The sequence below is a fragment of the Paroedura picta genome, chromosome 4 (assembly GCF_049243985.1).
Source record: "Paroedura picta isolate Pp20150507F chromosome 4, Ppicta_v3.0, whole genome shotgun sequence".
In the NCBI taxonomy this organism is placed as follows: domain Eukaryota; kingdom Metazoa; phylum Chordata; class Lepidosauria; order Squamata; family Gekkonidae; genus Paroedura; species Paroedura picta.
The window spans coordinates 10,382,214-10,394,708 of NC_135372.1; the positions used below are offsets into that span (position 1 = coordinate 10,382,214).

Here is a 12,495-nt window from a genome sequence, read left to right on the forward strand (position 1 = left end):
AAGCGATTTTTAATTTACATACCAAGTGTCTTTGGACATCGGCTTGGCCAGGGAGGGGAATTGGTAGGGGAGCCTGGGGAAAAAGCCATCCCAGAACCATCCCAGGACTGCTCAGAAATGTCAAAGGTGGGGTGGGGGAGGGGAGGGGAATGCACAGCTTGGTCAGATTTCACAAGATGAGGAGGAAGTTCTGTTCTTGCCAAAGCTAACAACTGGGACTGGCCATGCCACCCCCCTCTGGATGTTTGTACTGAAAAATTCCAACAGATTAGCCTCTTTCTTGAATATCTGCGCATGCATCCTGCTGCCACTCCCCTCCCCGCTGTCTATCCTAGGCTGTCTTGCAAAGGGGAGACACTGACTCCTGGAGAGCTCTGCAGAAGACCAAGAGCAAGTTGAGATGGGAAGTTCTTTCTTCTGGACATTTTTCCTCTGGGCAGACATCATGGGTCTATGCGGTGAGTCAGTGGATCCTCTGCAAAACTTGGCAATGCCGGGCACTATCAGCCCCTGCCCGGCTCACCATCCATCATACCCCCTAGGCTGTGTCCCAGCGTGACGTGGCGGTTAAAGAGTGGTGGTCACTTATCTAGAGCTGGGTTTGATTCCCACTTCTCCACATGCAGCCAGCCGGGTGAGCATGGGCCAGACATAATACTCTTAGGGCTGTTCTTACTGAGCAGTTCTTACAGAGCTCTCTCAACCCCACCAACCTCACAGGGTGTCTGCTGCGGGGTGAGAAAGGGAAAGGTGTTTGTAAGCCACTTTGAGGCTCCTTTGGGAAGTAACAAGCGAGGTATAAATACCAATTTTTTCTTCTTCTTCTTCTTCTTCTTCTTCTTCTTCTTCTTCTTCTTCTTCTTCTTCTTCTTCTTCTTCTTCTTCTTCTTCTTCTTCTTCTTCTCCTTCTTCTTTCCAGCTGCCAGCCACCCGAATCCTGTCATTTCCTAACAACTTTGCAAACACACAGTCTTCCTTTCTGCACGCCTCTTTGTAAACTACAGCCAGCTGCCAGCCTGCGTTCCCCTAAGCAGTTACAGCCTCCAGACCCTCCTCTTTGCTACTCTACCGGCTTTACACCTCTGTCCAGAGCTCTGCTATCCAAATCTCCCCCCCCCCCCACAACCTCACCCACTGTTTGGCTGTCCCCACTGGAACCAAAACAAGCATCTCTCCCAGCCCTGTTCTGATGTGTCCCATGCTCTCTGATCTTTGCCCTCTCTCCTTGGCGCACAACTCCCGTGGAGTCTTCTGGGCCCCAAAGGACTCCCTCCCGCCCTTCTATGTCTGCCCCGCATGCCTGGAACCTGCTCTGTCACACAGGCACGGTGCCCGCCCTCGCTCCCTTCGAAATCCCTCTCCCCAAGGAGCACATGAAGCAGTGATTTTGAACTGCGAGCACCCCTCCCCCAAGCCAGGATCAATTCCTGTTCAACTGCCCACTTTCAGAGGACGGCAGCCTGTAGGGTTCCCTGAGCAAGCTCCTCTTTGCAAGGGAACTCAGAATGATTCATGCAGAGATGCAACTGGAGAGTCTGGGGCATCTCTGCTGCATTACTGAGGCCCATTCCGCACAATGGAAAAAGTAATGTGATCGGTGCTGCCTGGGCCAGTGTGACATGGCTGCAGAGGAGAGGACACGCAGTAATGGGTTTAAACTACAAGTACAACGATATAGGCTAGATATCAGGAAAACGTTTTTCACAGTCAGAGTAGTTCAGCAGTGGAATAGGCTGCCTAAGGAGGTGGTGAGCTCCCCCTCACTGGCAGTCTTCAAGCAAAGGCTGGATACACACTTTTCTTGGATGCTTTAGGATGCTTTGGGCTGATCCTGCGTTGAGCAGGGGGTTGGACTAGATGGCCTGTATGGCCCCTTCCAACTCTATGATTCTATGATTCTATGATTCTATGACATTTTATAGCGTCTTACCTTCATTTTACACTAGGGAGCCCTCCCGCTTTCTCTATGCGATCATAGCAATTTCAGGGTTCCTTACCTCCTTCCGAGGAGTGAGGAACACGTTACGAGCTTCCAGCGCCTCCCCCAGCTTGCGCCCATCAATCACTCCTGACAACCAATCACCTCACAGCATGGCGCTTTAAACACCCCCCTCGGCTTGCCACTAACTCTTTTTTTAAAATAAAAAAATATGAATTATGGGATGAAACGAGAATCCGTTTATCCACATATGCATTGGTTGGGACATGTTTTTAAACCTTCCTGCAGCTTCACAAATGCCTATTCATAGAATCATAGAATCATAGAGTTGGAAGGGGCCATGCAGGCCATCTAGTCCAACCCCCTGCTCAGCGCAGGATCAGCCCTATGGATCCTAAAGCACCCTAAATTTCTTGCTCCAGCAGCTTTGCCATTTTTAAAACACAGCAAAACCCCGCTGCCAGAAATAAACAGGGTGGAAACGAGGGTGGGACATCTCCTTGTGTGACAACTACTATCCTCGCCTCCTGACTCTCCCTTGGCTGGCTGCTTGCGGCAACTGGCAGGATTTCCCCAGGGGAATCCACTTTTTGGGATTACCCTGATCTTGCTACAAATCGAGAGCAGCGCTGGGAGGAGGTGGGAGGTTGGTGATATCATTTAAAACCACACAACAAAAGTGCATCTGCGGAAGGTAAGAGTCTCGCTGTTTTTTCATTGTGCGGAATGTCCCTGAGTCGCCACCTCACTGCTCGGACATCAAAATGCCCTCCTAGCAGGAGATTGGGATTGGATGGAAATAGACCAGGGATGCCAACCTCTGGGTGGGACCTGGAGATCCCCTGGAATTGCAGCTCATCCCCAGCATGCAGAGACCCATTCCTTGGGAGGAAACAGATGCCATGGAGAGTAGACTCTACGGCAGTGGTCCCCAACCTTTTTATCATCGGGGACCGGTCAGTGCTTGACAATTTTACTGAGGCCCAGGGAGGTGGGGGTAGTCTTTTGCCGAGGGACATCGCTGCCGCCACCTGAGCCCCTGCTCCACTTGCTTTCCCGCCAGCACCTCTGACTTCCCGCTGCCCGTTGGGAGGCGCTGCCAGCAGCAGCTGCGCAGTGCCATGCTGAGAGAGAGCCCAAAGGTGAGTCGGTGGCAGAGTGGCAGGGCAGCCCTCCCGCCAGCAGCTGGGGATGAGGAGGAGCTGCGGCCCGGTACCAACTGATTTATGGACCGGTACCGGTCACAAGACCGGGGGTTGGGGACCGCTGCTCTATGGCATTGCAAGCCACCATTGTCCCGGCTTCCCTGGGCTCCATCCGCACATCACCAAGAGTTTTCTAGCCTGGACCTGGCCACCTCCACCTCCCATCCTGCACTGGTGGCCAGGGGGGACCAGGTACTCTTCCACAGTGGTTTGGAGGGTCACAGGATGCTTTTGAAGAATGCAATTAATGCATTCCTGGTTGTGCTCCAGTGGCCGAGAAGGTTTATTTCTGCTGCAGACCAGTATGGATTTTATATGTGTTTAACTAATTTGGCTTTCCCTGTCTTCCCCAGTGGATCCTGGGAATTGTAGTTGGGTGAAAGGGCTAAGCCTTATGGTGGGGATTCCCAACCAGGGTTATACAAGAGCTTCCAGGGGTTCCACAGCCTTCCCCAGAAGTTCAGATGGCCACCAACACCGCTAGAGGTCACTGGACCTCTACGTCCCCTGTTGCTCGACAGGCCCTGTCTCTTTCTCCACAAGGGAAAAATGGTAAATCAATTGACCAGTTGGCTGGCTTCCGCATCTTCCTTCTCGGAAGGGGCATGGCCCCACTTTCAATGTTCCTCAAAGCCAGGAAAACATTCCAGGGGTCCCTCTGTGGTCAAAAGGTTGAAAAAAGCTGCCTTATGGTTAAGTGTATGTGCTGCCCTCTTCTGCTGCCGCCCTCACAGAGGCCCGGCCCCGAGGCCGAATTCTGCGGGGGCAGGAAGCGCTCCCCCACCAACGACCGCACATGGCATCTTTGCAAGTGGCAGGGAAGCACATCTGCGGGGGGTTCCTCATCGCTGACCAGTGGGTGCTGAGCGCGGCTCATTGCTTGGAGGATGCGTGAGTATTTCCCGCTTGCCCTCTGGGGTGGGCTGGTGGGCACAGCCCTGGGGAGGGGTCTTGGGGTGCTGGGGACCCACCATCTTCCTCTGCTCCCAGACCTTGGAGAGCCTCAGCTAGGGGGACAAACAGGGTTGCCAGCTCTGGGTCCGGAGATACCTGGAGATTTTGGAGTTGGCATCGGAGGAGGTCACAGCTTTTTAGGGGGGAGGGATTTCTAAGGAGTATCATGCTGTTTCCTCCTGGTGAACTGATCTCTGTTGCTTGAAGAGCAGTGGCAATAGCTGGAGATCTCCAGCCACCACCTGGAGTCTGGCAACCCTAGGGACTAAGGCATGCTATGTTCCTCTTGAGGTAAGGAAACAGAGGTGGCTTTTTGCTCTGGATTTGGAGTCCTTGGTATAGTCTGCACTGGGTTTTTGACCCAGTCCCAATTCGAATGAATCCCTCCCGTCTACACTGAATTCGATTCGCATCTTGATTTGGGGAGATTTAAATTCTCCCCCCACAACATGCACGATTGATCTGGAGTGACCCTACCTTTCCCCTGTGATATCCTGGGGTGGATATAAGGTTTGATATTTCAAAAACGGCCATGAGTATATGTGCAGCCCATTGTTAGCGGAGATTTGCCTCTTGGATTTATTTTCCCCTCCTCTGCTGTCTCCAATCCTCTCCCCCCCCCTTAACAAAAAGAAAGGGAGAGACTCCTGCTGCGCTTGTCTTCCCCCCCCTCCCCAATTTGAGCTTCCCCAATCAAGTGCAGAACATTTTCTGTTTCAATGGGGAGGGGGGGATAGAGGAAGACCCGAGTTCAAATCGATCTGAATTCAGCAGGATCCACAACAGAATAAGCAAAGTAAGTGCAGAATCAGCCCGGGTGTATGCCAAGTGCAAGCAGCTAACCTCTGGCACCATTCGCAGGGGCAACGAAACACTACAGGTCCTGGTGGGGGCCCACTCCCTCTCGGAGGTGGAACCAAACAAGCGCCTGCTGGGAGTCCGAGCGCTCTTCCCTCACCCTAACAGCAGCGTGGAGAACTACCACGACGACCTCTTGCTCATCCAGGTGGGTGTCCTTCAGGTTAGCGTCTCCAGACAATGGCCCAGACCCCAAAGCAGGTACAAGATCCATATTCCTTTTGGAGTGTCCCGTGCCGGTTGGAGGTCCAGTGATTCTACCCTTTTGTCTCCAGCAATGGCCTCCCCTGACCCTGCTTCAAAGCTCACAAGGATGATAGCCGCCTTTGGTTTCCCGTTAGGACTCTGCAAGGTAGACTGCCTCTGAACGTGGAGGTTCCGCCCGGCTATCCAAACCATCGACGGACTCGTCTTCTGCCATCCCGATAATTTTTTAAAGTTTTCTTTATTTAGCACTTGTCTTCTTTCTCACTTGGGCTTTAAGGGAAATGATGCAGAGTTTGGTGGACGGCCCCATGGAAATCTGGTCAAGGAACCATAATTACCTAGGAAGATACGACTATTAGCATGCTATACGCACTATTGTCCCCTGAATAATTCAGATTTGCACAGCTTGCAGATGGCCAGGAGAGGAGGAGCCTTCCTGACCACCTTGGGCAGGCCGTTCCACAAGGTGGGGGCCACCCCATAGAGGGGGCCACAGGTTCAGGCGGTTGTTGTCCCCTTTGCGGATCATAGGAGGAGATGTGTTCTGATGGATATGAGAGCCAAGGCCATAAAGTGCTTTGCACGGGGTAGTGGATACCATGAATCAGCCCTTTTCAAGAGTGCCAGCATGCTGTCATGGTCAAGAGCAGCAGCTCCTAATCTGGTGAGCTGGGTTTGATTCCCCGCTCCTCCTCCACAGGCAGCCAGCTGGGTGGCCTTGGGCTAGACACAGTCCTGTTAGAGCTGTTCTCGCTGAGCAGTTCTGTCAGAGCTTTTCAGCTCCACCTCCCTCACAGGGTGCCTGTTGTGGGGAGAGGAAGGGAAGGCAGTTGTGAATTGCTTTGAGACTCACTCGGGCACTGAAAAGCAGGGTATAAAAACCAACACTTCTTGATCTTTTGACTGTGGATGCAGTGATGAAATATTTTTCAGGCTTTGAGATACCCAGAAGTGGAGAGCAGAGCACGCCTCCCTGCCACATCCCCCAGAAGTCAGCATGGCCCCAGCCTGCAAAGGTTTAAATGCCTGGGGCTCCTCCCCTTCCGACACCTTCCAGGTCCCTCATTGGCCACTTGGGGAGGGGTCGGGTCAGCCTTCCAAATGAGGGTACAATCGGCGCCTCGGTTTTGGAGCTGGAAATGGCAGGCACTGGGTAGGAGGGCTCTCCCCAGCCACTCTTTTGAAAATCATCCCTTGGCGAACGGGGACAAATGCCATTACTATTATATATTAGATGTAAAAGGTAAAGGTATCCCCTGTGCAAGCACCGGGTCATGTCTGACCCTTGGGGTGACGCCCTCCAGCGTTTTCATGGCAGACTCAGTATGGGGTGGTTTGCCAGTGCCATCCCCAGTCATTACCATTTACCCCCCAGCAAGCAAGCTGGGTACTTATTTTACCAACCTCGGAAGGACGGAAGGCTGTCAACCTTGAGCCGGCTGCTGGGATTGAACTCCCAACCTCATGGGCAGACAGCTTCAGACAGCATTTCTGATGCCTTACCACCCTGCGCCACAAGAGGCTCTATATATTAGGTGTGTTATCCCTCAAAAGAGTATATAGAAGGGGGGGGGATTAAAAGAAGAAAGGCTGCTTTTTTGTTATCCACTTTTTAGTCCCTGAAGGAACTTCAAAGCAGCTTACAACCACATTCCCTTCCTCTCCCCACAAGAGACACCCTGTGAGGTCGGTGGGGCTGAGAGAGCTCTGAGAGAACTTGGACTTGCCCAAGATCACTCAGAACCATATGGGATTGCCGGCCTCCAGGTGAAACCTGGAGATTTCCCAGAATTAGACCTGGTTGTCAGGGGACAGAAATTGCTTCTGCTGGACAAAATGACTGCTTTGGAGAGTGGACTGTGGCATCGAACCCCACTGTCTCTCCTCAAACCCAGCACTCCCCAGGTTTCACCCTGGAGTTGGCAACCCAAAATAGTAGGTAAGACTAAACCCTTGGGTTTATATCATAGCCCGAGGCTTTCCTCTATTTCTTTATATAGTTATGGATCTTGTTATGATTTTTCCAAATAACTTTTGGTCAGTAAAGGTTCTCCTTTATAACTAGTGAAACAGAGGCAATTATTACGTTGCCATATCCATTGTTGTTCCTCTATATATTTGTGAAACAGCCTAGGGGGTGGGACATGTCTGGCTGTCCAAGTTGGAAAAGGGCCAATCAGGGTGCAGCCAGCTTTGCCCTGATTGGCCCTGCCCCTGTGGTTCCCACCCTCCATCCCTGGACTCTAGCCTCTTTGCTCTCAGATGCCTCAGTGCATGGAGCCAGCAGCAGGTAAGGGGAGAGGGCCCTGGGCAAAGGGTCATGGTGGAGGGCTTGTGAACGAGGGTATCTTGGCCTGCTAGGCTGGCCTTGCTAATGAGGGCCTCTTGGCCTGCAAGGCTGGGCCTGCTGACGAGGGCCTCCCGGCCTGCTGACTGCCTGCTAAGGAGCTCTGTCTCAGCCCTGCTTATGAACTGCCCAGCCCCCGCCTGCCCCAATTGATTTGGCTGCAGCTGCGGCCCAAAGCCACCTTAAGCTGCCTGGCCAGGGGCCAGGGGAGGGGACCCTTTCAGGGCCCATTCTTAGGAACGGGATTTGAAGCTAGTTACTTAAGACATAATTCACGTGTTAATTAGATGCCTTTCTGCCCAAGTCAGACTCTCTTTTTTCCTGAAACGAACAGGTGGGTGACAGAGTACTTATTTAGGTAAGGAAGGCCACTAATTTATGCATGGTTATCTGGAAGAAGATATCTGGACTACCGAGGGAGCACGTGGGGAGAAGGGGAACTCCTTGCATCCTTGTAAGTGTCGGATGTTGTAACTGCAAGCAAAAAGAACTGGGAAGGAAAGGGTTAAAGACTTTTCTCACTGAGGTGCATGTGGCACTTGGCCCTGCTGTGCAGCTCTTTTGGTCTTTGCTTGATTTCTGTGTTTCCTCTTATATAGGACTTTTCTTCTTCTCTCTCTCTTACCTGGGCTTGGAGCTTTAGCAAATTAACCTTTTTTTTTCACAATAAGTTCAAGGTGCCAATGTGACTATGTGATGTAAGACAGTGGTCCCCAACCCGTGGGCCATGGCGCCGGGCCGCGGCTCCCTCTCCCCGCCCCCCCCGCAGTAAAAAACTTCCCAGGCCGCAAGCTTGCGACCCGGGAAGCTTCTTACTGTGGGAGGAGAGGGAGAGGGAATGAGGGCTGTGCCCGCGCATCACGCATGCGCACATGCGCCATGCGCGGCCAAAATCGTGCATGTGCAGCACTTTCGCATTGCGCATGCGCGGCCCGGCCACACATGCGCAGGCGGGCAGTTGCCCTGCCGGTCCCCAGCCTCAAAAAGGTTGGGGACCACTGATGTAAGACATGCTTCTGTTTTTGTAAGGAAAATTTCTTTCTCTTGCCACTTGTGCCCTTCTCCAAACCAGCTGGAAGAGAGAGTGTCAACCAACGCCCATGTGCAGATCCTGCCTTTCCAGAGGCGAGACAGGGAGGTGCCGGTGGGGACCCAGTGCGAGGTGGCCGGCTGGGGCATAATCAGCAACACCGGCAGGCTTCCAGATAAGCTGCATCGCGTGGAGCTGGCCGTCATCAGCCGGACCCTCTGCAACACACGGATCCACTACGATGGCAGCATTACAGAGAAACTGATGTGTACCGAATCCAAGAAGAAAGATTCGTGCAAGGTACTGGGTCCGGCAGAAACCGTCCCCCCCTCCCCCAACAGCTCCGCCTGGGGAAAGAAGATTGCCAACTCTGTGTTGGGAAATACCTGGAGGTTTTGGGGGTGGATCCTGGAGAGGAGGGCTTTGAGGAGCGGAAGGACTTGAGTGGGGGATGACGGATCGGGTCCACTTCCCTTCCATGGCAGCCATTTTCTCCAGGGGAAGAAATTGTAATTCCAGAGACTCTCCAGGCAGCACCTAGGAACTGGCACCACGGAAATATTGTCCAGACGTCAAGGTCCCAGGAAGTGACATCAGCTGGCCACGCCCCCCTCCCAAAAGTGAGAGAGGGGGAGCAAAGGTTTAATGGTCAGGGCCCCCTCCCTCCCCACTCCCTCCAGGCCCATCATTGGGAGGGGGCAGATTAACCTGCCCAAACAAGGGTAGAATCTAATTTTAAAAAGCCTAAAACGTTTTCTTCCAGGTGCTCTCCCCAGCCACGCTGCGTTATCATTGAGGGGCCTTTGTGGTACCATGTGGGGAAAGCCGGCCCTAGTGGGCTCTTAGAGTGTGCAATCAGGGAGTGAAAGGGACAACCCAAAGGTAGACTGCCGAAGTGTGTGGAAGCTCCATTTAGCCATGAGGGCTGACAGTGTCAGAGCCGCCCAGCTAGAACCAGACCCATCTAGCCACAGAGGCCAGCCCCAACGTTTGCAGGAAGAGGTCTGGCTGAGATGGTTTCCATGGATTGAAGGAGGACCCGGTCTATCGATAGTCGGGGCTGATCCATCCACCGAGCAAACCGAGGTGATCCTCTAGGGCAGAGATCTCCGGCTGTGATGTCCACAGACACCTTGTCTGGCACCCGCCCAGTGTTTTCGGAACACTGTTTTCGGCTTTTGCCCAACAAGGATTTGGACCCTTGGAGATTTGATGTCCTGTTCTGTGCAGAATTTGGCTTGGACAGCAGCAGGTCCCCCGCACCGCCAGGATCTGTGCTGCGTCCCTGTAGTTAAACGGTGGCAGCCATTATGTTTGGGTAGGTGTCTTAGCCCAGGGGTAGTCAACCTGTGGTCCTCCAGGTGTTCATGGACTACCGTTCCCATGAGCCCCATGAGCCCCTGCCATGAGCCCCTGCCAGTCTAAATACACGATCCCAGCCTTGGTTGACCAAAGGTCTAATTCGGTCTTTCTCTCTTTTCTTACTCCTGGCTTTGAGGATAAGTTGGTAGGAGTTTATGGATGATCTTCACATTATTTCCTCCACTGCCCTGATTGGCTCAACAGGAGACTTTTTGAGCGCACTCCCTCCCTGCTTGCCTCCAGAACAGCAGTTGAGCAGAAGAACGGCTAGCTAGTTTGGCCTCTCTCTTTCTATGCATAGCGGTTTCTCTTCACCAGTTGTTGGTTAAGCAGCCGGGTGCTGGGCCCTCACTGCCTGTTCCAACTCTGCCCACAAATACAGCCCCGTTTGGAAGTGGGGGTGGGGGACGACCGCCATGGGCTTGCCTATCGGAACAGCTCTTGTTAAGCGTAGCCGTGCCCCACAAACTAGGGGGGAGCTCCCTTGGGAGTCCCACCTTGCTCATTTGGTTTCTTTTTGCAGGGAGACTCTGGCGGACCTCTCGTTTGCAACGGGGTGGCAGAAGGCGTGGTGGCCACGGGCTCCCGCGTTTGCGGCAACTGGAAAAAGCCCGGCATTTACACTCGGATCCCGCCCTACGTTGACTGGATCAACAGCGTCCAGGCTGCGACGCAGCAGCCCATCGAAGGGGCAGAGGCAGTCCCTGTCCCCTAGAAGGGGGTCCCGCAGCACTCCCCAAAAATCCAATCTGCTCTCTCCTCGTTTGAGTTTTGCCAGGCTTCTCATTTGACTGGCCAAAGAGGATTTGGATGGGGACGCCAAGGACGCCCGAGGAAACAGAACCAGCCTGTCAATAAAAATGGAGATGCACGTGGCTCCTCTTGAGTGGTGATTCGAAGGAGGGGCTGAATCCTGGGGCTGCCGGGACCACCCTGCCCGTTGGCAGGGGATGGGGGCAAGGGGGCCAGAACCAGGCTGGGCCGAGCGGGCAACTTGGGCAACTTGGGGCAAATCATTCTCCAAAGGCAGGCGGAGGCTGGCGCTCAAAGGCCATCCCTTCCGAGAGCAGGGTGGCAGGGCAGGGTTCCGTAGGGCTGGGTAGGGTGGGAGTCAGGACTGACCCCTTTGGGGGCCTTTAGGGCGGGTGGCGCAGCCTCTCCTTTTCTTGTTGGATCCCTGAAGCCAAGCAGGGTCCGTACCCGGAGGGGAGACCGCAGAGGGAGGCTCCGTCGAGGAAGGCAACGGCCGACCACCTCTGCCGCCTTGAGAGACGCTTCCCATCCCAGGACGGAACGGCTGCAACTTGGGCGCACTCGACACGGCTACGTGGTTGGGACACCCTAACTGAGACGGCCCCGGCTACCTCACCCTCCCCAGACCTCAGGCGCTAAGCGTGATTGGCCCTGGTTGGGATGGGGTGGGAGAAAGACCCTGCTGAGGGAGGCCAGGGCAAACGACCCCTGCCGCTCACAGCCTTCACAGCTCTCTTGGACGGGGTCACCATCAGTGGGTAGGGGCTTCACAGCACCCAGGTGTCCACGATGGGCATTTTAGTATTCTTTGCTGAGCTCTGGACCTCTGTTTATACCACAGCTGAGATGCTGCCCAATCTGCCAAGGCAAAGAAGGGAGACACGCTCCTTAAACAAGAAAAGAAATTCATTAAAGAAACAAGGACAAATAGGGGCGTGACAGAAAGGAAATAAAGATATCTGTGACGGTTTCTGCCCTTTCCCTGACAGACTACCTGTTGCTGCATGTTGACAAAGAGAACTTTCTCTCCCTCTATCAAAAGATCAGGGCAGAGTCTGCACTTACTTTCTTTATTCCATTGTCAGTCCTGTTGAATTCAGATCGCTTTGAACTCAGGTCTTTCTCCCCCCCCTTTGAAAAAGGAAAGTCTTCTGCACATGGTTAGGATAGTTCAGAAGGGAGGGGAAACAAGCCTCTTTCTTTCTTTTCTTGAAGGGGAGAGAGAAGATCGAAAAAGGCAGAGGAGGGAGGAAAAATCAAGGACCGACAGAAGTTGAGAGAAATTAGGGGCTTCTCCTTTAAGGCAAGCTTGTCACATGGCCAGGTGTGGCCTATCAGAGGCTCTCTACCACAGAGCTTGGTTTCCCAATTCGGATTTTAAAATATATTGAGCATTAAAAGCACTCCAAGATATCGCACAATAAAGGTAGGGTCACTCCGGATCAATCCTTCTTGCTGCAGAAGGAAAATTTAAATCGCCCCAAATCCAAACGGAAATCGCATTCTGTGTAGAGGGCAGGGACTGAATCAATCTGGGGTTGGAATAAAAGCTCTGTGTAGTTTACACCTAGAACTCGAGGGGATCCCATGAAACTGATGGGCAGTAGGTTCCGGAGGGACAAAAGGAAGCACCACTTTACACAGGGAGGGGCTGAAATACGGATACACTGCCCAGGGATGTAAGTGGCGACCTCAGGAGTCAACAGCTTCATGGAGGAGTGATCTGTTAATGGCTACTAGCCGAGGTGACCGAGGTGACCATGTTCAGGAGCACTAATCCTCTGACTCCCAGAACCAGGAGGCGACATGAGGGGAAGGCCTCGGTCTCTAAGCCCTGTAG

General features: G+C 53.3%; 1 protein-coding gene across 1 annotated transcript; it reads left to right on the forward strand.

Moving 5' to 3' along the window:
* Positions 1-276: 276 nt before the first annotated feature.
* Positions 277-10,778, forward strand: LOC143834903 (complement factor D-like). Its single transcript, XM_077331810.1, has 5 exons — positions 277-458; positions 3,879-4,035; positions 4,960-5,104; positions 8,583-8,840; positions 10,426-10,778. Exons 1-5 carry the CDS (start codon positions 401-403, stop codon positions 10,615-10,617), a joined length of 810 nt encoding a protein of 269 aa, XP_077187925.1. The 5' UTR covers positions 277-400; the 3' UTR covers positions 10,618-10,778.
* The last annotated feature ends 1,717 nt before the right edge of the window (positions 10,779-12,495 follow it).

Bases quoted from the DNA above. Each gene is read 5' to 3' on its own strand.
- LOC143834903 (XM_077331810.1), top strand. From the start codon at position 401: ATGGGAAGTTCTTTCTTCTGGACATTTTTCCTCTGGGCAGACATCATG. The intron at 459-3,878 runs GTGAGTCAGTGG...CCGCCCTCACAG, and splicing joins AGACATCATGGGTCTATGCG to AGGCCCGGCCCCGAGGCCGA. The intron at 5,105-8,582 runs GTGGGTGTCCTT...TCTCCAAACCAG, and splicing joins ACGACCTCTTGCTCATCCAG to CTGGAAGAGAGAGTGTCAAC.